This window comes from Anguilla anguilla, chromosome 4, assembly GCF_013347855.1.
Source record: "Anguilla anguilla isolate fAngAng1 chromosome 4, fAngAng1.pri, whole genome shotgun sequence".
Classification (NCBI taxonomy): domain Eukaryota; kingdom Metazoa; phylum Chordata; class Actinopteri; order Anguilliformes; family Anguillidae; genus Anguilla; species Anguilla anguilla.
In genome coordinates, this window is record NC_049204.1 from 25457361 (window position 1) to 25482859 (window position 25499).

The 25499-nt window shown below is 43.2% G+C and overlaps 2 protein-coding genes across 2 annotated transcripts in view; both read left to right on the top strand.

Annotated features, from left to right (window-relative positions):
- The first annotated feature begins 2948 nt into the window (after positions 1-2948).
- On the top strand, positions 2949-13986 carry LOC118224555 (MAU2 chromatid cohesion factor homolog). Its single transcript, XM_035412070.1, has 19 exons — positions 2949-3238; positions 3861-3878; positions 4220-4285; positions 4627-4722; positions 4967-5061; positions 5243-5270; positions 5558-5713; positions 6568-6714; positions 7509-7599; positions 7727-7830; positions 8042-8119; positions 8607-8672; positions 8823-8906; positions 9169-9218; positions 9966-10043; positions 10644-10755; positions 11454-11544; positions 12154-12281; positions 13618-13986. The coding sequence occupies exons 1-19, from the start codon at positions 3005-3007 to the stop codon at positions 13690-13692; spliced, it is 1797 nt and encodes a 598-aa protein (XP_035267961.1). The 5' UTR covers positions 2949-3004; the 3' UTR covers positions 13693-13986.
- A 3039-nt stretch (positions 13987-17025) lies between these two features.
- The window catches only part of gatad2ab (GATA zinc finger domain containing 2Ab), a 48642-nt gene continuing 40168 nt past the window's right edge, over positions 17026-25499 (top strand). The window contains 2 exon segments of the mRNA XM_035412071.1: positions 17026-17344; positions 19188-21785. Of these exon segments, the coding sequence (XP_035267962.1) occupies positions 21767-21785 (19 nt within the window). The 5' untranslated portion in view covers positions 17026-17344; positions 19188-21766.

Below are 25499 nucleotides of genomic sequence, written 5' to 3' on the forward strand. Positions count from 1 at the left end.
AGATAGAAGGTCTTCATGATCATTTTGTCGCTGCGTTGATGCAGAGAATGATGGATTGTGACAGTACTGCTAATCAGTTAGACTTTGTCTCTTCAGCTAGCTAACATCCATTTAGAAGAGAGTCTGCATGTGCAGTTATGGAAGGAATGTTCCTCCCATAATTCTAATTATACAGTGTAGTATAATTGTTGGTGAACTCAGCTGCTAACCTAGAGGTGGCAGGTTCAATTCCCAGGTAGGACACTGCTGTTGTTCCCTTGAGAAAGATACTTAATGTGAATTCCAGCTGCATAAATGGATACTAAGTAAAATGCAAAAAAAAAGAAAAGTGTAAGTCTCTCTGGACTACATGTCTGTATGGTAAAAAAAATGCAATGCAAATCAGCATTATAAATATTGTGAAACAGTATGGTTTTCTGTTGTGTCTTTACCCTGCCACTGCTGGTGTCTCTCACCTCATTATGTATTACTGCAAAAGAAAACATATTACTGCAAGGTAGAATTGAGCTCTGTTATGAGACACCAGTTTTATCAGACTGGCTTTTTAAATGACACGCTGTCTCCCAAAGGATGTGAAAGAAACAAATTCCCTCTCACAGGTCACAGGAAGGTGCGTGTTTCAAAGTTTAACGTGTATACATCTGTCATGAATGTGAGCTTTTAACAGACCTGAGGGTGGAAGGCCTGTGCTGTTACACAGAACCGTAAACCCATGTCCCTTACAGCTACAGTGTGGAACACAGCTGCAAAAATGAAAAATTAGAATGTTGTAACCGCTTGTTGAATATGGCTGAATAATGCAATAAAAAATAATCTATGAGCATATAAAGTAGAGTAATATGAACATATGAGTAATTCTGCCTGGTAGCCTTGACAGATGATCCTGGTTCTGTCCGGTGGAGCCAGGACTCAGGGCAGGAGAGCTCTGAATTGAAAAGCATGATGTCACAGGCCTCTTTCTCAATGCCCAGCAGGAAGAGCCAAACATGCATCATTTCCCAGACTCACACAGTAGAGGGCAACTGCATTCATTTATAATTGAATTAAATTGAGAATAAATAAGAGGAAACCGTACAAGACGGTAGTAGTCACCACTCCCTTGCTCAAATACAGAACACAAAGTCAGTGACGTACACTACCGTAACCAATACTGTAGACCAGAGTCAATATTGTAGACCATGGTGGGCGCTGATGATGGTATTTAATGCACTTGTGGTGCCCAGAAAACTTTACAGCTGCCACAATTAAATATTTACCGAGGCAAAAAATAAGGAGCAAAGGGCATCCTATGGGGGATAAACCATTCTGGGTGGACACACGCGACATTCTGGCAGGACTTTCGACTACCCTCATTCACAACAACAAAAACTAAAGGACTAGGGAAGTTGACGTTGCATTGCCTGACAGGCATCTGGTGCTCCGGAGCGTCTACTGAATGCCTCTGCATACCGTATGCTTGTCCATTGCTGCGCCTTCATTAGTTTGGAGTGAAAGCAAGGTCGCAATTCACTATGTAAAAAATAAATAAATATATAATCACCGTGGAAGGCCTGAATAATGGCCTTGATGACAGAGAGATACTTTATATCCCACCCACACGCATACACTAGGGATTTTTAGAATGTGTTTGGGAGAGGATGTGATGGGTTCAACACCCCTCTTCTCGACTGATAGTACTTGCCCCACAGAAGCATACAGCCGCAGTGAAGGTCAATCTACGGGAGACGAGGCTGTCCGGCTTCCAGAAAAATCACTCGCGCTCTTCTTGAGACGACTCAGCAACTTGCAGCCAGATACGAGCCTTGCCAACGCGCCACTCCGACTGTAACTGCCAGTGGAGATAAGCTGGTTTTCACCCATGTAAAAAATCTGCCACATCCAAGGTGTGCAGTGAAAAAGGAGCGCTGGCCTTCATAAATTCCCCGATAAGATGTGCCGGGGAAAACATGTGCAGATAGCGCTTTGTGAACGCGCTGAGAATGACAAGAGGCCCACTGGTGATAAAGAGACAGACCGTGTCGCTTGGGGCACAACTTTCACGCGGCTGTTCCATTATGACGGCGGTTAACTTTGGCTCTGCTGTCTACTGTCCTCCGTGGGTGCTGTGGGATTTGTGCCACCAACCTCTGGCTCTGAGCAGTGATGGGAAATTAAATGAGCCCCTGCTGTCTTAAAAGAAAATGTGTTCTTCCCTATTGTTACACAGTCTATGGTTCTTCCACATTGGTATAAAACACAGCCCCAGTTGAAGATGATAATCCCTGTTTCTCCAAATTCAAAATCCAGGTTTGCAATTACCCATACGAATCTGAATTAATTGTTATTAGAAGGATATTGTATGCACCATTGATGTCAATGCATCACCTTCCAGAAGCACAAACAGGTAAAATAATACTGACGAACAGTTCAGACGTCAAATAAATGTGCATTTTTAACGAAATGCTTAAAAAGAGCAGTGTGCTTTTGATGCGCAATCTATGAAGCAGAATAAGCGGCATTGGTGGCCAGCCTAACTGCAGTCACATCAGTGGTCTCTAAAATGGATGAAAACGTCCAGTAATATTTCTGCCTTTTAATTATTTAATTCATATTTTTGCCCGTTGTGCCCTTGAGCAAGATGCTTAATCAACTGCTTATAGTACGTAGACATCTCTCGAATCATAAAACACGTACTGGTATCCCCCCTCTCAGCTCTCACAGCATAAAACGTTGGCTACTTGTCGACGCGTCTCAAAAGATTACTACAGCATGGCTAACATTTTAAACGACTTTGCATTGTGCATGCCTTTTATACGAATTAAATTTATTTATTTATATATACATATATATATTGATAATGCAACTTTTCTAACAACTCAGACAAACTAGCATGTTTTTATTTAATTCTAAAATACATCTCCCGAAAACCCATTCGGTTCGCATCGCCAGTAAGGTTCTCGTGGTACTCGCTGAAATCACGCGGGGATGGAGAAGGCCCGTGCTTGTTGTTGTTGTTGTCGGCAAAATGGCGTCTGGCAGTGAGGCCCCAGAATCTTGGTACCTCGCCTTGCTTGGATTCGCAGAGCATTTCCGTACTTCAAGTCCTCCTAAGATTCGTCTTTGCGTCCATTGTCTTCAGGCCGTTTTTCAGTTCAAGCCCCCGCAAAGGGTTGAAGCGCGAACTCACCTTCAGCTCGGCTCGGTGCTTTATCATCACACCAAGAACAGCGAACTCGCCAGGACCCACCTGGAGAAAGCGGTGAGGGATAATCAGGGAAAGGCCGGGGATGTGAGCCAGTGGCGGGGGTATGAGAAGGCCGCGTCGGTGATGTGCATTGAGAAAACAGAAGCGTGTCGTGTAGAAGTCTATACAGCAGATACAGTTAATTTGTTAAAATATTACATAAGTCAGGCCGATATGTCACGCAGAACTTTAATGTCAATTTAGTGTGTTTTGTGATATTTTCAACACAAGAAGCAGTTAGCGTGCTAACTTATACTTCAGTGCCAACTGGAGCTTGTCGGTTTCATTTGAAATGTATTTCTGGTTAGGTGACTTTATAATAATTTGGCTAGCTAAACGAATACGCTTCCGTGGTTGGTACGATACTAGGTAGGTAGCTACAGTACTGACTGCCTGGCATCTGGCGCTCATAGCTAAACATGCTACTTGCGTTGCACAGTCAAATTTTTCGATACATATGTTTGCTTTTAGCATTGGTTGGTAAGACATGAAAGGAATCCTTGCCTGCCTGACAAACTGAATTTTGTTTGAGCATTAGCTCTTCGGTACTACTGTAACAACTTCGTTCTATGTTCTTGCTACTGCACGTTATTTGGACTGTTTTGTCAGTAATAATTATGTGTTCTTTCTTCCACAGTGGTTCATTTCACAACAAATATCCTTTTTCGGAATAGCCATTGCTACAAATATTCATGCATGTTATATTTGACTGATACGTTTCCATGCGTCTTGTCTTTCGTATATTTATTCCATATTATTTAATATTCCGCACCTTTACATGGGATATTCTTTCCGATACATGTCGTATATATAACTACTGGCAGTTAGCAGGATCATTACTGCAAACGTATGGGCCGTGTATGTCTCTCTACAGTAAGGACAAGCTTTTAAAGTATAGTTCTGTGGGTAAAGACAGTGGTCCATAGTTACTGCTGATTCATATGCTGCAATATAAATTCTACATGAACCCGGTTATTTCCTTTACAAAGTATTTAGGTCCCTCAGTTTGAAGATGTTAAATTTGAAGCCGCAAGTCTGCTTTCAGAACTCTATTGCCAACAGGTAAGTGTTATTGACTTGTTGTGTATCAAATATTGGAATTATACCGACTTTTAAATTTGTTTTGTACATTGCTGCTGTGAAATCAGAAGTAGGCTTTGTCATGTGTGTTTTTTTTAAAGAAAATCTTGCAACTGAATTGTTGGTGCTTTATGCTGAACTTTGCATGTTGGCAGTGGAGAACAATTTATTCTGACATGGGATGAGAAAAAATCAACACTGTATTAGCCTATGATATTTAAGTGCTATAGTGTATTTGTGATAAGTACACGTACATTATACATGTTGATTGTATGTGCTTGTGGTTTGGGCAGTGCCAGAGTTAAATGTGTTGTTGTTTTCAGAATTTGGTGGATTCTGCGAAGCCCTTACTGCGCAAGGCCATCCAGATCTCACAGCAGACTCCCTACTGGCACTGCCGGCTGCTCTTTCAGCTTGCGGTAAATCGCCGACCGCCGCCATTTAGCAGAAAATAGGCCTGCCTGCAATATTGAAGTATAATGTATGCAGTGCAGTTTGGTAAAGCAGGCTCCTCTAAGGATGGAAATATCCTCCAATTAACTACCTGCTTGTGAGGCTGGAGGGATTCAGTCTTGGTTAGGGCGTAGAGAGATAAAACTTCTACGGGGTAAAAAATTTGATGATGAAAGTATTCTGTGCCTTATGTGTTTGTTTTTTTTTTAGCAACTGCACACCTTGGAAAAGGACCTGGTGTCGGCATGTGACCTTCTGGGAGTGGGTGCTGAGTATGCAAGGGTCGTGGGCTCTGAATACACCAGGTACTGCAACCATGTGCATGACACTGATCAGGCAGCGCCCTGTAATATAGTATGTAGTCTTTTTATATGCACATCATGAGTCTAGCGTAGTGTAGGTACGTATACTGAAATAATTATGAAAGCTATAATAGGTCTGTAATGGTTTTACCTGAATATTGCTAATGTGCTTTCTCTTTTTCAGAGCCCTGTTTCTATTGAGTAAAGGAATGGTAAGTCTTCTGAGCAGCTAAATACTCATACTTGATGTACCTGTTTACTTTAATCTGCTGTTCACTTCCTGCCTACATGGTTTTAGAAGCTCTTAGCCTTTTGGAAAGGAGAGCTGTTTAGATGAAACACTGCAATTTGCACTAATAATTAAGCTTGCTGTGTACCTTGCATGTGTGTGCATGCGTCTTAAACTGTGTTATCTACAATTACCATTTATGATTTGTGATTGTCCCCAGTGTCCAGCTGTAGCAGTTACGTGTTTCCTTGCTCTCGTCCGCTTCCTTAGCTGCTGTTAATGGAGCGAAAGCTCCAGGAGGTGCACCCCCTGCTGACTCTCTGTGGGCAGATCGTGGAGAACTGGCAGGGAAACCCCATTCAGAAGGAGTCTCTGAGGGTCTTCTTCCTGGTGCTGCAGGTCACACACTACCTGGATGCAGGGCAGGTAAGGAGCCGCCCTTTAGTCAAGCTTTCGATGGGTTAGACCAGCTGCCAGTGCTGAGAGGTTTAGCATGGATACCACTTAATGGGAAGAACTGAGAACAAACACGGGACATGGATGCAGATTCACTTCTGAACTATTAAAGGGGCAGTTCACCCAAAAATAAAATAAATCTATCTATCCATCCAGATAGTTTCCTCTGAGATTTGGTGAGGTATTCGCTGTAGCTTACCCTGATACAATGGACCTTAACGATGCACAATGACATCTGTAGATTTTTGTGAGTAACTGTTTCATTATATTTGGAAAGCGACATTGCTTTAGAGTTTTCGGAATGTAAATCTTTGGCGTTTTGAGCACCACAAACATTGGCTTTGTTGAGGTCCATTTTATTGGGGTGAGCTATAGCAGATATCTAGAAAACTCATTAAATCTCAGTGAGTCCATCTGAATGGATAGATAACCTTCCAAGTAAGTGGAAATATAGCTTTATTTTATTTTTGGCTGAATTGCCCCTTTAAGGCAAAAAAAAATGTGCTTTGCTGACATCTGATCTCCTAGCTGGCCAGATAGAACTGTCAGTGTAAGTCCTTTAGTTTTTTCATTGCAGTTTTTGGAAGCCTGAGTTTCATCTACCAGCGGTGCTTTTGCTGTGTTTTCATGTTTTATTCTCTGTGTTCCTGGTGCAATTTGATTTGAAAAAGTGGCATACAGATTTAATTTTCATCTGGATGCATGGCCAATGTAAAATGAATAGAAAAGTGCTCTAACACAAAATGTTAGCAGTTACAGAACAATTTAATGAACAGTACAAACAGTCCTCAGAAGTGCATTTTTTTGGCGGTTGTGTGTTTCAGGTGAAGAGCGTGAAGCCCTGCCTGAAGCAGCTGCAGCAGTGCATCCAGACCATCTCCACACTCCACGACGACGAGATCCTGCCCAGCAACCCCGCCGACCTGTTCCACTGGCTGCCCAAGGAGCACATGTGTGTGCTGGTGTACCTGGTGAGCTGTTCCTCCTGGCCCTGCTTTCATCAGTGCCCTGAGCTGGGCAGGCTGCAGCCTCTTCCATGGGGACTGCTTACCCTGCAACTATAAGGGAGCTTTACTAGATCACTGCTACGCAGTTTTACAAGTCACTAACTCACCTGAAAGTACCATCCCGTTCTCTGAATCCACCACATCCATGGATAGACAAGAGTCCAAAAAGGGGCTGCTTGGTGTCTCACCCTGTTAAGACCCTGTTGCCTTACACGGATGGGCTGTGCTGTCTGGTATCAAATCCGGACCGTGCCAGCGCTGACTTACCGGCAGCCGCCGCAGGGCCACGCTCAGTGGGATCTGGTGTCACCCAACGGGGAGGTCATCAGCTGGCCAGGATGACTGGGTCTCATCGCACGCCAGCGCCCCCTGCTGGCTGCTCGAGCGCCCGGGTGTTTGCCTGTCGGGCTGCGCGTGAAGTGTCTCTCTGTGACTCATGCGGAGCCCCGCTTGCTAAGCGCGGTGTGAGGAGAAGCGGTGGCTGACGCCGCACGCTTCAGAGGCGAGCGCTGGCTCGTCTGTCAACCACTGACAGCCGAGTGTGATGAGGGCTGCAGCGTGAGCATGACTGGGGGGGAAAAAGAAGAGGCCAAAAGACCTAAAGATGTAAATAGTTTATTTAGAAGGACCTTTATTGTGAGGGAACATAACTGTGTCCATCTGAGTTATTATAAGGAACAGTACCGGACCAACAGCACTAAGTATAAATATATAGAACACTTCAAAAAAAATTTAAGTTCTCTTTTTGTGATTTGCAGGTGACAGTAATGCACTCCATGCAGGCGGGCTACTTGGAGAAGGCACAGAAGTACACAGATAAAGCACTCATGCAGTTAGAAAAACTAAAAAGTGAGTAAAGTCTGCTCTGCATTCCCATGGCAGTCATGGGACGCTCTTTGGCTGTGGAACTGAAGGTCATTTCTCCACGTTTGCATCAGATTTAATTTGCCCTGTTGTCCGTTCCCTTGGTCTTCAGTGCTGGACTGCAGCCCCATTCTGTCCTCCTTCCAAGTCATACTACTGGAGCACATCATCATGTGTCGGCTAGTCACTGGCCACAAGGCAACAGCATTACAAGAGGTAACGCTATTTCATTGTCCTGCTTAATTTATGTGCCGACAGTTGGATTATAAGTCCACACTGAGTAAGCCCCACAGTTGCCCGATGCAGATTGTGCTTTGTATTAAAAATGTAGTTATATGTTGCTTAAAGCCGGTATGAAATATGATTTCAATACAAAGCACTAAGGTGTGAGTCTGAGTGAACTGTAAGGTTTTTTCTCTGTCCGCAGATCTCCCAGGTTTGTCAGCTGTGCCAGCAGTCCCCCAGATTATTCTCCAATCACGCTGCTCAGCTTCACACTTTACTAGTGAGTATGCTCTTGCTCTCAGATAACCCTGAACGGTTCTGCTGTAGAGGTAACGGGAAATGTGTCCCCTCTTTACCTGTACCCTGTAGGGAACGGCACACTCCTGAGTAAATGTCCCTGTAAGTAACAGTACACTCCTGAGTAAATGTCCCTGTAGGTAACAGTACACTCCTGAGTAAATGTCCCTGTAAGTAACAGTACACTCTTAAGTAAATGTCCCTGTAGGTAACCGTACACTCCTGAGTAAATGTCCCTGTAAGTAACAGTACACTCCTGAGTAAATGTCCCTGTAAGTAACTGTATACTCCTGAGTAAATGTCCCTGTAGGTAACAGTACACTTCTGAGTAAATGTCCCTGTAAGTAACTGTATACTCCTGAGTAAATGTCCCTGTAGGTAACAGTACACTTCTGAGTAAATGTCCCTGTAAGTAACAGTACACTCCTGAGTAATGTTCTGGTAACTTGGCCCTGTGTTATATTTTTCAGGGTCTGTACTGCATCTCTGTGAACTGCATGGACAATGCAGAGGCGCAGTTCACTACAGCACTGCGGGTGAGTCTGGCACACGGCGGTGTTTCAGCTTGTGCTTTGGAGCGGGTGTGTGCGGATGGTTCGGAGTGGGTGTGTGTGGAGGGTTCGGAGCAGGTGGGTGTGTGCAGAGGGTTTGGAGCGGGTGCCTAACTGTCTGTCCCTGTGGCACAGATGACCACACACCAGGAGCTTTGGACCTTCATTGTGACCAACCTGGCCAGCGTTTATATCAGGGAGGGGAACAGACACCAGGAGGTCAGCACAAACTCTCGCAACCACATCCCACCTCAACAGAATGTGTGTTTTATATTCAGGCAGTGCAGCTGTGCTTAGATTGTGACGCCACAGCCAAAACAGGGCCAAATTATAGTAACATTGTCTCTGATTACAGCAACTTGGTCACTAATTCAGTGCCATTTGTTAAATATTATTGGTAGATTATGTGCTGGATTAGTTGCGAGGAATCCACCTATGTTGACGCCTCAGCTTGTTTTGTCCTGATGTTTTTGTTTTGAAGCTGTACAGCCTGTTGGAGAGGATAAATCCAGATCATAACTTCCCTGTAAGGTAAGAACATTTCTTAGTTTTAATGAACAATCCCCAAATTACAGGAGAGACACGAAGGTCTTGGAAATTTACCTTTGGGCGGGCAGGGTGGTTAATCATGCTAGTGCTAGTACGTTTTTTGAGTGCAATTGTGATACCGTCATCACTGTGTCTGTTTGTGCTGTTGCTCCCAGTTCTGTCTGTCTGTGCTGTCTCTCCCAGCTCTGACTGTCTGTCTGTGCTGTCTCTCCCAGCTCTGACGGTCTGTCTGTGCTGTCTCTCCCAGCTCTGACTGTCTGTCTGTGCTGTCTCTCCCAGCTCTGACGGTCTGTCTGTGCTGTCTCTCCCAGCTCTGACTGTCTGTGCTGTCTCTCCCAGCTCTGACTGTCTGTGCTGTCTCTCCCAGCTCTGACTGTCTGTGCTGTCTCTCCCAGCTCTGACTGTCTACCTGTGCTGTCTTCTCCCAGCTCACACTATCTGTCTGTGCTGTCTCTCTCAGCTCTGACTGTCTGTCTGTGCTGTCTCTCTCAGCTCACACTGTCTGTCTGTCTGTGCTGTCTCTCTCAGCTCACACTGACTGTCTGTGCTGTCTCTCCCAGCTCTGACTGTCTGTCTGTGCTGTCTTTTCCCAGCTCACGCTGTCTGTCTGTGCTGTCTCTCTCAGCTCTGACTGTCTGTCTGTGCTGTCTCTCTCAGCTCACACTGTCTGTCTGTCTGTCTGTGCTGTCTCTCTCAGCTCACACTGACTGTCTGTGCTGTCTCTCCCAGCTCCCACTGTCTGCGGGCGGCAGCCTTCTACATCCGGGGACTCCTGTCTTTCTTCCAAGGGCGTTACAATGAGGCTAAGTGAGTATTTCTCTGTGTGTGCTTCACAGAGTGCCATGAATAGCTACTGGACTCTGGGGAAATGCAAAGCAGACACACCAGTAGATAAGGGTTCCCTGTTTTCAGTGTCTTTCACAATGACTTGGTTTGATTATATGTAAATAGCTTTGCAGAGGTAGCCTTTTGTGTTTTCCTGGAAACATGCCGTTTGTTGCTCAAAACCACCCCTTACGGTTCATGGTTGAAGCAAATTCCTGGTTTACAGCAAAGCAAATCTTGAACAAGTGCTGAGCTCTATGTATCATTTCTTCAATCAAAAGAGAAAATAAAAATGTGGTCTGTTTGCACTAGTATTTTTGGGTCATTTTCTGGGGCCATTGCTGAGCTTTTCTTTTGTGGACAAACTTGTACACATATTGTTCAGTTTTTTTTTTACAGGGTTTGTATTCTTAAGAGGCAAGTGTTTTACTGGGACTGTGTGTAGTTCTACTGCGCTTGTACTTGTTTTATGGCAGAGACGAGCCACAAAGGCCAGACTGGCAGTTTGTGACATCATAATTGTGTGCATAGCCATTTCCCTGTAACTTCACTGGAATGCCCCCCCCCCCCCCCCCATTCCAGGCGTTTCTTGCGAGAGACTCTGAAGATGTCCAATGCTGAGGATCTGAATCGACTAACGGCCTGTTCCCTGGTTTTGCTTGGTCATATCTTCTACGTGCTGGGAAACCATCGGGTATGGACGTGGCCATTGGCTGGATCTGTGCACAGGCAGACCAGTACCTCATTTCCTGTTTGTCCAACCTTGGTCCTGTGTGTGCTTGTTTTCACAAGATCAGTTCATTTGGTTTAATGTAGCTATAGCATTGGTAAATAAGCATTTGAGTTATTTTTGCAGCTAAGAAAAGTTACAGTAAAAGCCTGTTTCATGCTTAATTTCATTCATACGTTCAACATATTTTGTGATTATGTGTCGATTGATTGAAATTAATTAGACGTTCAATTGTTCTAGAATTTTTAACAGGTAATGTATATGATTTACTTCACTGCATTTTGTGACAGCAAAAAAGTTATCAGTGAGTTACCTTTGAGCAGATAACTGTCAGGAGGTTGGAAAATCTGTGTACAACATGCACTGGCTGCTTGATCAAATCCGATTAATTGATTTCAGACTTAATGAAAACTAGCTTGCAACTAGCTAACTTGCAATAGAACCCAAGGACTAAAATTTCACAATATTGACCCATGTTAATCGCTGTTTAAGGAGCTTGTTTTTGTTAGGGTTTTGTTTAGATTTTCCATTGCCTGTTTATTTCTAATTCCTTGAGATTTCTAGAATTTATCCAGCCACATAACTGTTGAGAATTGTTTATGCCTTCGTGTATAGTAGCATGTATCTGTTTGTTGTTGACTTGCAGTGATTGTTTTCTCTAGGAGAGCAACAACATGGTGGTCCCAGCCATGCAGCTGGCCAGCAAGATCCCCGACATGTCTGTCCAGCTGTGGTCCTCTGCTCTGCTGAAGGGTAAATCATCAGGCATTTAGCACAGCTTTTACATCCATTTATACAGCTGGGTGAATACTGGCAGGTTAAGTACCCTGCTCAAGGGTACAGTGGTACCCAGGAATCTAACGTGTGACCTTTAAGTTACAAGACCAGTTGCTTACCCATTGTATTGCACTGCCACCCATCTCTGCCAGTCCGCTGTCCTGCACTGAATGGTAACAATGGTATTTAGGAATGCTAAGTTAGCTTTTGTGCTAGCTTGAGTTCTTCCGTATTAAAAAAAGAATGCATGCTGAAAGAATGCATTTGCGGTGGGTGGAGACAATGAAGGGCAGGAATGAGGGTATATGCCAGTGGACTTTGTAAGTATAATAAGTCTCATTGTTTCGGATGAATGGCACAGAACTTGGTTGCTTTATTTTTTGTTTCCAACAGACTATTTGAATAGATTTGCCTGCCTTCAGAATTTAACTGTAGTCCTTCTTGCCCACAGTGAAGCTGGTAGTGGGTTGGGTGAATATTTAGCTCGTTTATCAAACCTCAGGACCTGAAGTGCGTAGCCGGTTTGCCCTGGGGTTGTGGAGTCATGCAAATGCCTTTAACGTGTGCGTTGCTCCGCTGTGTCAGATTTGAACAAGGCCTGCGGGAACACGATGGACGCGCACGAGGCGGCGCAGATGCACCAGAACTTCTCCCAGCAGCTCCTCCAGGACCACATCGCCGCCTGCAGCCTACCGGAGCACAACCTCATCAGCGTGAGAACTGCGTTCGCATTCAGCCATTCAGCTGCCGCGTTTGCATTCAGCCGTTCAGCTGCCGCGTTTGCATTCAGCCGTTCAGCTGCCGCGCTCACATTCAGCCGTTCAGCTGCCGCGCTCACATTCAGCCGTTCAGCTGCCGCGCTCACATTCAGCTGTTCAGCTGCCGCGCTCACATTCAGCCGTTCAGCTGCCGCGCTCACATTCAGCCGTTCAGCTGCCGCGCTCACATTCAGCCGTTCAGCTGCCGCGCTCACATTCAGCTGTTCAGCTGCCGCGCTCACATTCAGCCGTTCAGCTGCCGCGCTCACATTCAGCTGTTCAGCTGCCGCGCTCACATTCAGCTGTTCAGCTGCCGCGCTCACATTCAGCCGTTCAGCTGCCGCGCTCACATTCAGCTGCCGCGGTCGAGCACAGTCACCGGGAAATCAACAATAGAACCCCATTTAAAAAGCGAACACATCAACAATAAACGAGTGAACGTGAAGGAGACATAGAAGCACATTGGGAAAAACCGTAATTGTGCCGACCATGAGAATACAAATTTACTAGCAGTGCTATCAATTGGGTTTGGGGGGGCCATAACCTGACATATGAAACATTCACTTGGAAGAGGTGAGGTAGACAGGCTTTAACGTATTATTTATTTAGGCCCGTGGGTTTCTTTTCTAACAGAGCTGAATCAGGGACAGGTCTTTGACCGTTGCTGTTTGTACACACTTAGTACAGTGGTAACCAACCCTGTTCCTGGAGATCTGCTGTTCTGTAAGTTTTCATTTCAAACCTAATTTGCCAGATCTGACTCTACTAATTTGGCAGCTCAACAAGATCTCTAGCTGTTGAATGAGGTGTGCTTTATTAAGGTTGGAATGAAAACAAACAGAACAGTAGATCTCTGAGAACAGGGTTGGTTACCTGAATGTTACACGTCAGGTTATGGCCCATGTTTTATGTGATTGATTTTATTACCAAACTGATGCCACTGTTAGTTGATTAATATTTTTATGGTCGGCACAGTTATGGTTTTTCCAATGTGTTTGCATGTCTCCTTCGCGTTCAGGCATTTGTCCTTCTTTTGCTCACTTATTAAATTGGGTTTCATCTGTATTTATCAACTAATAATCTTTCTGCATTTGTTCTTACTAGTTTGAAATATTTTTTAATTACTTTTTTCTTTGTACTGGTAATTAACATTTTATTTTTATTGTAGAGATAAAGGTAAAGAACTAGCTATGAGAAGCTGAATTCTAATGAATGTGTATGAGTGAGTGAGTGAGTGTAAATCAGACAACCTAATGTTTGTTTTTTGTTTTATCCTTGTGTGGTGCTTCAGTGGACTGATGGCCCTCCCCCAGTGCAGTTCCAGGCCCAGAATGGCCCCACCACCAGTCTGGCCAGCCTACTGTGAGCCCAGCAGACCCCACCAGCCTGCTATGAGCCCAGCAGACCCCACCAGCCTGGCCAGCCTGCTGTAAGCCAGGCAGACCCCACCAGCCTGCTATGAGCCCAGCAGACCCCACCAGCCTGGCCAGCCTGCTATGAGCCCAGCAGACCCCACCAGCCTGGCCAGCCTGCAATGAGCTCAGCAGACCCCACCAGCCTGCTATGAGCCCAGCAGACCCCACCAGCCTGCTATGAGCCCAGCAGACCCCACCAGCCTGGCCAGCCTGCTATGAGCCCAGCAGACCCCACCAACCTGGCCAGCCTGCTCTGAGCTCAGCAGACCCCACCAGCCTGGCCAGCCTGCTATGAGCCCAGCAGACCCCACCAGCCTGGCCAGCCTGCTATGAGCCCAGCAGACCCCACCAGCCTGGCCAGCCTGCTATGAGCTCAGCAGACCCCACCAGCCTGGCCAGCCTGCTATGAGCCCAGCAGACCCCACCAGCCTGGCCAGCCTGCTATGAGCTCAGCAGACCCCACCAGCCTAGCCCGGCCTACTGCGAGCTCAGCCTGGGACACACACAGAAGGGCTCTACACCGCCTCTGGCCTCAGTTTTATATGGAATACTTTCAATATTAACTTATGTTTCTTCTCATGGTGTGAAAATAAAGGGGGTGGGGTTGTGGGAATTTCTAGTTAATTTTTTTTTAACCTGGTATGCAAAGCGTCTTTTTATCCGGGATATAGTCTCAATGAACACTGAAGGGAAAAGAGAGCCGGACAAGGGAGGAGGTGTGGACCGACCGATTGGCCGACAGACGGAAAGTGGTGGAGACGGAGAGTTTGACTCGCCCCACCCCTGCAGGCAAGGACAGCGTGCGGCACGGACCAGACTCCACCGTGTGGAGGCGGCGGCGGGGCACGGCTTCCCGGCGTATGAGGACAAAAGCATCCCGTGAAGGAGAAAAGGAGGCTTGCCACTGAGGAGGTTTCCAACTCTACCTCAGGTTCCCCAGGAGGGTTTAGAAGTGTCTGCTAAAGCCACGAAACGGAAAAGGACCAGGACCTGGGAATGCCGTCTGATGACTCTCATGACACGTGCTGAACTGTGCATTGATCTCCAGTTTTCTGGGACAGGAGGAGGAAAGTATAAAAATATGAGTTTTTAATATCACTGAAACCAATTGAGTTTCACACTATAACAAACCAATTTTTACCTAATTTTGTATGCAGATACAGTGGCGGTGTATATTTCAACCTGACCATGCTAATGTAGGGGCTGGTTTACTAATAGTAGTGGGGGGAGGGGGGGGATTATTGAAAACATATCTGTTATATAATTAATTTATTTACTTTTTGAACAGTGGAAAACTCTTTTATAGTGTGTTATATACCTTGTGTGACTGCAAATATGTTTGCAGGTGCATGAAAATAATTTGTCATTTCTTAAAGGTTATTGCTTCTTTAACTTCACAGCATTGCAAAAACTACTAGTTAATTAAATTTCTATCACAACTTGTTCAAGGTTGAGAAATAACTGGCTTGGGTGTCATGGCATGGAGTGTATTATATGCGACATTAGGGATCACACTTGTCTATCTGAGCGATTGTAAAACATTTAAGTTTGCAACAACAAAAAAATATGACAGTGATCATATATGAGCCCCGAAGTGTATGGTTTTCTACATAAATAGGGAGCAATAAGTCAAAGCAAACTTCAGTCAACATAAGTGCAGTCCCTTAATCTGCCAACAGATGTCCCTGTTGAGCAGGATTGGAAGAAATTGCTTGACAGTTTTTTTTTTGTAATTATTTAACGCTCAGCAAGATTGTTTTTAAAAATATTGGTAGGATTATTTTCCTGTCACATACGTAATAAACTTTTTCAGAATATAGACCTCTCCCTTTTCCTCCTATTCTTCTCTGAAAGAGTTTTTTTTGGTAATGTGTGTAACAATGCAGGTTTATTATGGCTGAACAGATCTTGGAGATTTATACAGCTGCGTTTCTGGGCATTTACACATTTGGCCGCCTTCATCGTTAAAAAAAAAAAAATCATTTATTAGATTTTGTAAAGTTTTTACAATTGTATACCACATTTAATATTATATTAATCATTTTGTTTCCAAACTTAATGTTTAGTTTATATAAATTCTTGCAAAGTTTGTCATTGTGTACAAGCTTAGTTTTTTAAAATCATTTCATCACTTCTGACAGCCTTTGTTGGACTAACATTTGTTATGGTGAACAAAAGCGTTTTTAAGTGTTGTCAGGTGTACAGTGTATTTTTAATTGTCCCATTGTAAATGGCAAATATTGCAATGGCAGCAATTCAATTCCTTTGTCTGCATTCTTATAAAGGCACACCAAAACCTGGTTTACCCACATTCAAATGTCTGTGTTTTTGAATACTGGTATTTTTCCCAAAATATTGGAATTTTAAAATAAACTGTAAAAACTGTCTGTATATGCTTGTACATTTTACTTTCCCATCTCGGGTTTACTTTCAGGAAAGTAAAAGAGGGACCTTGCTTGCTTCTGTAGAATTTATATATAAGAACAACCTGCAGGCAACTATGCAAAGTCATAAGGCCTTGTAAGAATGTTACAATCAATACAAGCTTGTGAAAAATAGAGTGATTAAACATCAGACAAGAAATTCTATCAAAATATGAGATGTAAAGAACTAACAAACTGTCGTTCGGTATATATTTGGCATATGATACATGAATGAACTGTTTTAATCTTCCAAAATACATTGTGTCTAATTTCCTGAATATCACATTTACATGTATGCATCATAACCTTACATCTACATTATTTGCACACAATTTTAATATCCACTGCCCCTGGGGATTATGACTGTATTCTAGGTGGTTAACATATCAGTTATTATATAACAATATACTCTGTTACATTGTACTCCACCCCAACCTAGCTAATCCCCCATTATGTCGCTTTATCATTACAGCCTGTCGCATTACTCGCCGTTGGTGTCGCTCACATCTTACTCACAATCATGAAACAAAGTTATCTGTACGATACTTTTTGCTGTGTCATCACCGTTCGTCGGCACATGTGTATGGATAAACCATAGGTCGATAAGTTATTATGCTAAATGGTCAGAACAACCTGGAGATATTTGAATTACACCACTGATAACAGCGCAGTCTGAATTCGCGTCATGATTGGCTAGTTGTGTGGACTGTCACAATGCTTTACTTTCATATGATTGGACGGAAATAGTTGTAGTGCTCTCATTCCTTGGTTTTTAGCGGTGTCAGTCATGGTGCTGTACACGGAAACACATGCATGGTTAAAATCTGCCTAGCAACCGTGATACCGGGATTATTTAAAATACAGTTCTCTGTGTTTGAGATATAGCTTTAAAAAGTGTAAAGTTTGTTTTTAATAATGTTTTTTTGTTTGGAAACATGCTTCAGTTTAACGTATTAGTTATCCCGGGCGGTTCTGGCCTCTTAAATTAATCTTGCTTGGGGATCGCTGAAACTCCCGGTGAGTTCCTGACCCCAGGCAGTCCAGTGGCATCGCTCGACCACGACACGTCCATAGCTATCTAACGTTCTAGCTGAGTTAACATCGCAAAGAGAACATCACAAGTCAGACTACGCCGGACTGTACACTGTCCTTACCGAAAAAACACCGCATATTCACCAAGGTACAAGTTATTCTAATGTCTCTTGTATTATGAAAACTGAATTAAACTTTAAGTAAACTAGTCTAAGTTATCAAGTTAACGTTAACTAGGCTATAATCCATATCTTGCTATGACAGTGTTTGCTATCATCAGCATAGCTGTCGATAGCTAACTTTTGAGTATGTGTAACGGTCGGTGGCTGCTACCATTAGCATATCAGCTATTAGGCCACAGCTAGAAATTAGTTAGCTAGGTAGCTAAACAGTAGAACCAACCAAGTTTCAGACTTCGTTTGGAATACCTAGGTACCCACTAGTCCACTTACCCGATTCGCTTGTTAGCTGCTAACCTAACTATGTAGCTAACGTACTTTAAATATGTTATTTAATTTAAATGGATAACTAACTAACTAGCTAGCTAGCTAACCAGTTTAACAGACTGGATAGTCTGGTAGAATCCCATGTAGCCTACCAAATAGCTACTAGCCAGATAAAAAGGATTGGCGAGCTGGATAGCTAACGTTAGTTAATTATTCTATTAGCCAAAACGGCAATACAACACGCCTTTAACCGTACTCTAACAGTCAGCTAGCTATCAAATAAGTTATGTTGCTGAGCAGAAAACTCACGTTTAGCAGCCTAATGCTGAGTATCTGGTGATACTGAATATTCGTTTGATGATGTAACGTTACCTGAATTAGCTAGCACGTAGCTGGCTAGACAGATAGCGTGTAGCTCAGGGGTTGCCGACCTAATAATAGCCATATTTGTTCGAGTTCTGATGATGTCAGGTGGCATAACTGTTTTTTCCTGGGATGTGCATCCAATCATACAAAAAGACCTATGAACCTTAGCTAGGCTAACTAGTTCTCTAGGTAGCTGGATTTAGGTGGCCGATGTGCCAAGCGTCCTGTATTTTCAGACCTTACTACAGTGAACAGGCGCCCGGCTATTAAATTAGCTATTTAGCTAGCTAAGCAAGGTTGATATTAATCTCTCTGTCAAAATTGTATGGCAAAAAACAAACTGCATAGAAAATGGATAATCCTTCCAAATTACCTGGTATGATGTTATCCAGAGTTGGTGGTGATGCTATAAGTTACCTATTGAAAGTCAGTGGGCCTGCATCAGTTTGAGTTGGGATAGTCCCATATACACTACTTGGCCAAAAGTATGTGGACATCTGACATCCAGCATCGACAACCTCCACTCTTCTGGGAAGGCTTCATAGAAGATGTTGGAACATTGCCTCAGGGATTTGCTTCCATCCTGCCAGAGGAGCCTTTATGAGGTCAGGCACTGTTTGGGCATTAGGCCTGGCTTGCAGTTGGCCTTCCAATTAAACCCAAAATTGTTTGATGGGGTTGAGGTCAGGGCTCAGTGTAGGCCGGTCAAGTTCTTCCACACCGTTCTCGACAAAACCATTTGTATATAGACCTCGCTGTGTGCCTGGTGGCATTGTCATGCTGAAACAGGAAAGGGCCTTCCCAAAACTTTTCCCATGAAGTTGGAAGCACAGAATGGTCTAAAATGTCATTACATTAAGATTTGCCTTCACTATGGGCTAAGGGGCCTCACCTGAACCATGAACAACAGCCCCAGATCAAGAAATTTACAGATACTTTTGTTCATGTAGTGTATGTTACCTATAGCAACATATCTTTCCTGAGCTTCACCTTAGTATCATTTTCATTTATGTCTTTGTAGGGTCTTCTCTCATATAGAAATGATTGGCCAGTCATGTTTTGTATTCGTTTGTATTGCGTTAAGTTTACAGTGATTTTTCTCTGGTACGTCTGGGGTGACCTCACCATCGTTTTCTGGAAGTCTACTGTATCAGTGCTTTGACTGACCAGTTTTTCAAGTTTCAGGCATTGGACTACAATGAACAAACATTTCTGTTGACCATGAAAGTGGAAGATGTGAAGTAGGTGAAGTAGATGAACTTACTGACTTTGAACATCCTGTGTGACAAGTGGCCCCAATAGTAAGCTGGTGTTCGTCTTGACTTCAGTCATCTGGGGAGCTGCCATTTTCTACAGGACATATTTGAAGCAGTCAGCACAGCAGACTAGTAGTACAAAATGACTGCCAACTTTGATTTGTACTTGTAAGTTTTGCACATGGAAAAACATAATTGAAAAGTGACAGCTTGAGAGAACCAGGAGAGGGCAGATGTGTTTCCAGGAAAATATACATTTTTTGTATCTACAGACTACAGCATGTTTGCCTCTCAGTAAAGTGGGGATGAAAATACTGTTTAAAAGAACTATTGCGTAATGATAATTGGCAACTAGCTCGATGGTGAGTAATTTCTCCACATTCACAACCATTTGGAAGGTTTACACTAATCAGCAGTCACCAGCTTATGTAATATCTTCATGTAGCTGGCAAATATATGTTATACTTGCTATTTATCCAACTATGAGCTGCATCATGACAGCCAACTTTTTTAGTAATTAAACAGCAATTCCATAGTTCTTGCACAAGTAGCAGGCTGGCTCGCTTGTTAACTTTAATTAATTCATATCTTATTGACATAACCACGTTTTCTCTCATTGATTGGGCTAATATGCTGTATCTGAGTATGCGTTTTTTTTAAATAAATTGTTCACTGAGGATGGCAAGATAGCGCACAGGACCACGTGTGTCCTCAAAATTTTGGGTAACCAGTGATTTTTAGTCTACCAGACGAAGTGCGCAGTTATTGCACTATAGGACAGCATGACTGTTGCAGCTGGTGGAGACTGAGAGTCAGTACCTTATTAACCAAAGGAATCAGTATTGCGCAGTAAGACAGAGAATATTGTGCTGATTGAATACTGCCCTCCCTGTTTGATCCTATGTCCAGCCTTGAATAGCTGTACTTTTGTGTCCTGATTAGAATCAGGGCCAGCTACCTTAACAGTTACAGTATCTTGAACTTTAGACTATGGAGAGTGGAATAGTTATCTTACTAAGAAATGGGAACCTTCCATTCTGTTTTCAGTGTAAGTTTGTGGCATAATGTATAGGCCTAATAATAAAAACATGTTTTACTTTTGTAGTGAAATTGCACAAGTGGACAGTGTATAGTTTGTGGAAAGCACTTGTATCGCTGATGCTGTGGAAAGGAACGCACTGGATGGTTAATTTCTTCCTCTGCATTCCAAACACCTGTTTTGACAGCAGGGGTGTTATTGGTGGATGTGGACGGCTAATCTCAGTGATTTGCTGAGATGTCTCTGGCATCAGCTGTAGTCCTTGTCGAAGAAATCTAAAACACAATCATTCTGTTTAACCCTATCTAGCAAACACAACTACGGCTGACCGAGGTCATTGGGAACACAATTTAAAACTACCTTGTGGAGCTTGAATGTTGTGCTTTGCACTCCTGTGCGATACTCTGAGAATGATTCCATTCAAACGCATTATGCCTGATTTTTTTGATACAGCGTTGTAGAAAATGTGGGCATTCACACTTAACATGCAGTACACATGGCATTATTTTACCTTTAAGGTGCAAAGCTGTTAATGCATGGTTATTTCTTTTTTTAATCTTATATGGAGTTCTGCCTGTGTATTCATTGAGATAAGAGATTATTTAGTGGAAGCATTTTGCACTTATTTGTAAGATAAAGTGAGAGAGCAGATTTAAATTCTAATCCAGCGTAGTGTTTGAGCTGTGTTTGATCATGAATTACAGCAGTGATGAATGCCAGCATGGAGGCTAGTCCTGCAGGCATGGTCACATGACTGTCTTTACTTCCAAGCTACTGAGCAGTAGCACAGACGTTCCTCTGATTAGATATGCACTCCACAAGTTTGCATTGGGCTATTACAAAATAAAACACTGTTCTTCCAAGGAACCTGCATACACAAATTCAGCATCATTTTGTGAGGATGTGTTGAATGAGACTATGTGTCTTAATAACTAAAAACTGTTATGCTAGGTATTGATGATTGAGGTACTAGGTGCTGGCATTGAGGCAGTGGTGAAGGGAGTCACTTCCTGCCAAATAGTGAGCCCAGCTGAGTGTGACAGGGAGGTGCACTTCCTGCATTGTTACTGTACTTTAATGGGGATTAAGTTGAGGCCGTTGCATTTTTCGTGTTGGCCATTGTCTCTAGTAGAGGAGACAGAAACTGTGACTATCATGATATACCAGTATATACTATGGGCTAAGGCTTAGTTCTTTCAGAATTTAGGGGCAAAACACAAGGACCGCTTAGTTTTTTTGGGTTATTTCCTGTTTTGCTTATTTATTGTCTGACATTTGTAAGCTTTGGATTTTATCTAGAAAAAAAATCAGAAGGATTTGGTAAAGCTTTGATGCCAGATTAAACCATTTGATTCATCGACATCTCAGATTCTTCCGAGAGACCTACTACTACTTACCTTCTTGGACCTGCGGTGGCCTATACGTTTTGTAAAGCTTTGATCTCTCTTAAGATCGATACAGATATGGGGAGAAGAAGGATTGGTTAGTATTTATATTTTTAATTTATTTTTCATTTTTAAGTGTCTGATTATTATTTGTGTGAAAAAGTCTTTGTCCTGGTCTGTGCAGTAAAGGGTTAAAAATTCTGCAGTAAACCTGATCTCTGTTTTGTCCAGGGGTTGGCTGTTCCACGTTCTGATGGGTAAGTTCTCACTGCTGGGGGGCTTTTGAAGGTAGTACCTCAGTATCTGTACTGAGGCAGGCCAATATATTGAGGAACTGGGTTTGTAACTCTGAGGTTGTAGGCTAAATTTCCATCTTTTACCCCTATGCATGGTGCCTAGCCCGTATGCATGGATCGTATGTTAAATGCAATCCGGGCATGTCACTCTGGATAAGAGCGTAGGCTAACCGCTGTAATGTAAAGTAATTGTCTTAATAAACTTTGTACCTTTCATGGCCTTGGGAAACAGATGAATGCTGACAGGCGTGATCTACCCCCCTGTTCCCACATCAGAACTGTGCCCTGCTAGTTCATACAAAGGACATAGCCTGTTATCTCCAACTCAGATCAACTTCTGGGCCTTTCGTGATGGTTTCTGGGGGAGTGGAACTGCTTGCTGTAGCTCAGTATATTGTTCCAGTACGTTTAAGCTGATGGATATTATCAGTAATTTGAAGAGGGAAATGTATAGGTCAGAGAGAAAATACAATCTTCTTCTTTACCTATGATGGACTCTTTTTGGGATTATCATTTTCATGAAACATATAGGCCAGGAAATGTGTATTAGTGGGCGGTGGTGTGGACAGGGGGGAGGGGGGTATGGTGAGGTGTGCGTGCAGGGGGTGTTGATGTTTGCACTGGCTACAACATTTTTTAAAAATCACTGTGGTAATTAAAGTGCCGGTGGTATACGAGTAGTCTTGTCCCTAATCAACTGTGGCACCAGCACTTCGGAGTGCATACTGCTCATGGAAAAGACGGGGGAAATTTAGATACGATGGTTAATCCAGGTCCTTGCACAACTGTGCCTATGTTCCATGTAGCAGGCGCTGAATCACCCACGGCTGCCTCCAAGGAAAGGATGGTCCATCTCTTAAGAAGCCTTGCTTTTATTAGCAGTACTGCTGCTACAGCAATAATCACGTTATCACTACTACTTTTCCCCATTTTGGGTATATTGACCTAGATATTTGCCAGATGAGTTTTGCATTCAACAAGAGAGTAACTAAACAAGGAAGTGCAAAGAATCGTGGCCGTGGCCATGGTAACGGTAAGCAACGTCTCAGGCCGTCAGCTTTAGAATGTTGTGAACCTTATGGTTTGATGGGTCTCCAGTTGCAGCTCGTCCCGTTGCGTGTTTGGTGTGAACTAGCTGTTAAATTGCGTGGAATGTAAAGCAGTCTGGGGGGGGGGGCGGGGCGGTCCAGTGAACACCATAACCATGTGTTCAGATCCAAACTATCAACAGCAACAACAATCTCCTGGATGGATTCATTATGACACAAAGTTGCATTTTGTGGACAAAATAACAAATCGGAAAGCTACAGACAATTTTCTTGAAAACCTATAATTTCATGGTACTTTAAAGTGGCACATATGCGTTTTCATTTTGAACCGCATTTGCATTGCGGTGAACTAGAAACTGCTGACAGGGCAGCCCGCTCAAAATGAAGTCAATGTGTGGGAAACACTGATATAGGCTAACGTTAAAAAAAGGCCTATCAAAGCAGGAAGGTTCCGTGTCGGAGATTTAATGTCTGGAAATGAATTTATTAATTTCTTCTTCATGGCATGCATAGTTATTTCTGACATAATGTAGCTTTAGAGGGAAAATAATCCCCCAAAAGAGGAAAAGCATAATTAAGAAAAATTAAGAGCTTGTTAAAATTGCGGGATTGCAATTGTGGTTGGAACAAAAACCAGTATGGACAGGGGTCCCCCAGAGGCCAGGACCAAACTTGAGAACGACTGTGTTAATCCTTCCACAGACACCCATGTTATAATTTAGACATGACAGTGTTTTGTCATCCAGATGAGCGTTGTCAGTATGTGAAGTTGTTTTGTTTTTTTCTGAAAAAAAAAAGTTAACAGAAGGCTCTCTAACTTTTCTGTCTGTAAAATAAAACTCATTTTTGAATGTTATGTTTTCTGAGATTCAAATACATTTTTTTTTTAAATTATAGGACTTGAAGGACTCTATAGAAAATAGATTCCACCATGTATTCTATATTATGTGAGGTACCAGCATTCTGCACAGGGAAAAGGCACTTTCACGTCCTCCGTAGTCTTCATGGGCCAGTTGTGTCAGGCAGAAAGGATTCATCCTTTGCCTGCTGGACCTGCTTTAATGCAATCAGGGGAAGGTTACTCTTAAGCCTGACTGCTGAGCTAATCAGATCAGGTTGACCTCAGGTTAATTCTGCATCAATCTGTGCACTGCCCCTATGTGGTTTTGAGCAGAAGTGGCAGAACCGAAAAGAGGACATGCTGTACTTTGTGGGGCCCACTTCATAGAAGTAATTTACAGCTGTTGGAGCACTGCATTATATATTACATCAACCTGCTATGTTTCACTGACACAAGAGCTGCACTTTCAGGGCCTGGATTGTGAAGCAATTTGTTTTATACTCTGGTCATTGTAAAAATATTAGGGAATTAAATTAATATATTACTTTGAATTAGTCTTAATATGCCTAAAAATGAGCTTCCTTCTCAAGTCTAGCACTTAAAAGCCAATAACAAGTCTTTAGTGGATTACTGAACCAGAGCTCGGTTACTATTTTCATTTACTACATTAATTGAACCAGGACAAACATGTACGTGATGTTGCTTTGTCTATTGCCGCTACTGAAGAATTGTTAGGATAGGGTGGGCTGAGTGACAGTTGTTTTTAGACCCTCCCCCACTCTTTGGCCGGACTATGTTTGAATGGGGGGACCTTGCAGCAAGCGCTGGGCATTGTCGTGATGAAAAGAAATCGAGCAAAGTATGGGCTTTTCGCTCCTTGGCGATGGTCAGTAGTTGTGTACTCGGTCCCCCCTGGTGTGCCAAAAATGCGCATGCCCAATGCGGTGACGCCGCAGCTCCATGTGTGAGAAGCGCATTATTTGGCAACCGGAGAAGCAACGGGGAGGGTTAGTAAAAGGGTATCCCCAGGATTTTTTTTTACGCCGAATTACGGGGGTAAATAGTTACCCAGACCGCTAGGAAGACGCAAAGAAATACGGTGCCGCGCCACCTCTACTCCGTAAGTTGAGATTTGCATAAAGTTTTGGAGGACTAAAATGATTTTTGGTCTGAATTAAATTAAGCCGAGGGAAGTTTTCCTCCTAGCTAGCTGGCTAGCCATCTGTGGTGAGTGCAAGGTAATGGTTTGTTACTTGCCTGCTGGCTAATTAGCTAGGTTAGCTAATACACCTCGAATGCTGAAAACAAACGACTGGGCGAAAAAAGTCGGCAGAATCCGTGTAACTTGAAACGGTGGATGCTTTAAAAGTCACAGAACGCAACTCGTTACATTACTTGATTCATAAACTGCTGCATTTTATGAGTCTACAACTATTGTAATGTTTTATTAATGTATTTATTAATTGCGGGTGAATAAACGGCGAACCCAAGTGTGTCTGGCTAAATAGCTGCTTTGGCGAGGCAAGTGTCTCTGGGAGTTAGCAAGCTAGGCTAGGACTCAACAAGAGCTTGGTCGTTGTCCGTTTTGGGTCAATCCAGGTAGTCTGAACGTTAGATCTTTAAAG

Bases quoted from the DNA above. Each gene is read 5' to 3' on its own strand.
- LOC118224555 (XM_035412070.1), top strand. From the start codon at position 3,005: ATGGCGTCTGGCAGTGAGGCCCCAGAATCTTGGTACCTCGCCTTGCTT. The intron at 5,062-5,242 runs GTACTGCAACCA...TCTCTTTTTCAG, and splicing joins GTGGGCTCTGAATACACCAG to AGCCCTGTTTCTATTGAGTA. The intron at 8,907-9,168 runs GTCAGCACAAAC...TTTGTTTTGAAG, and splicing joins AGGGGAACAGACACCAGGAG to CTGTACAGCCTGTTGGAGAG.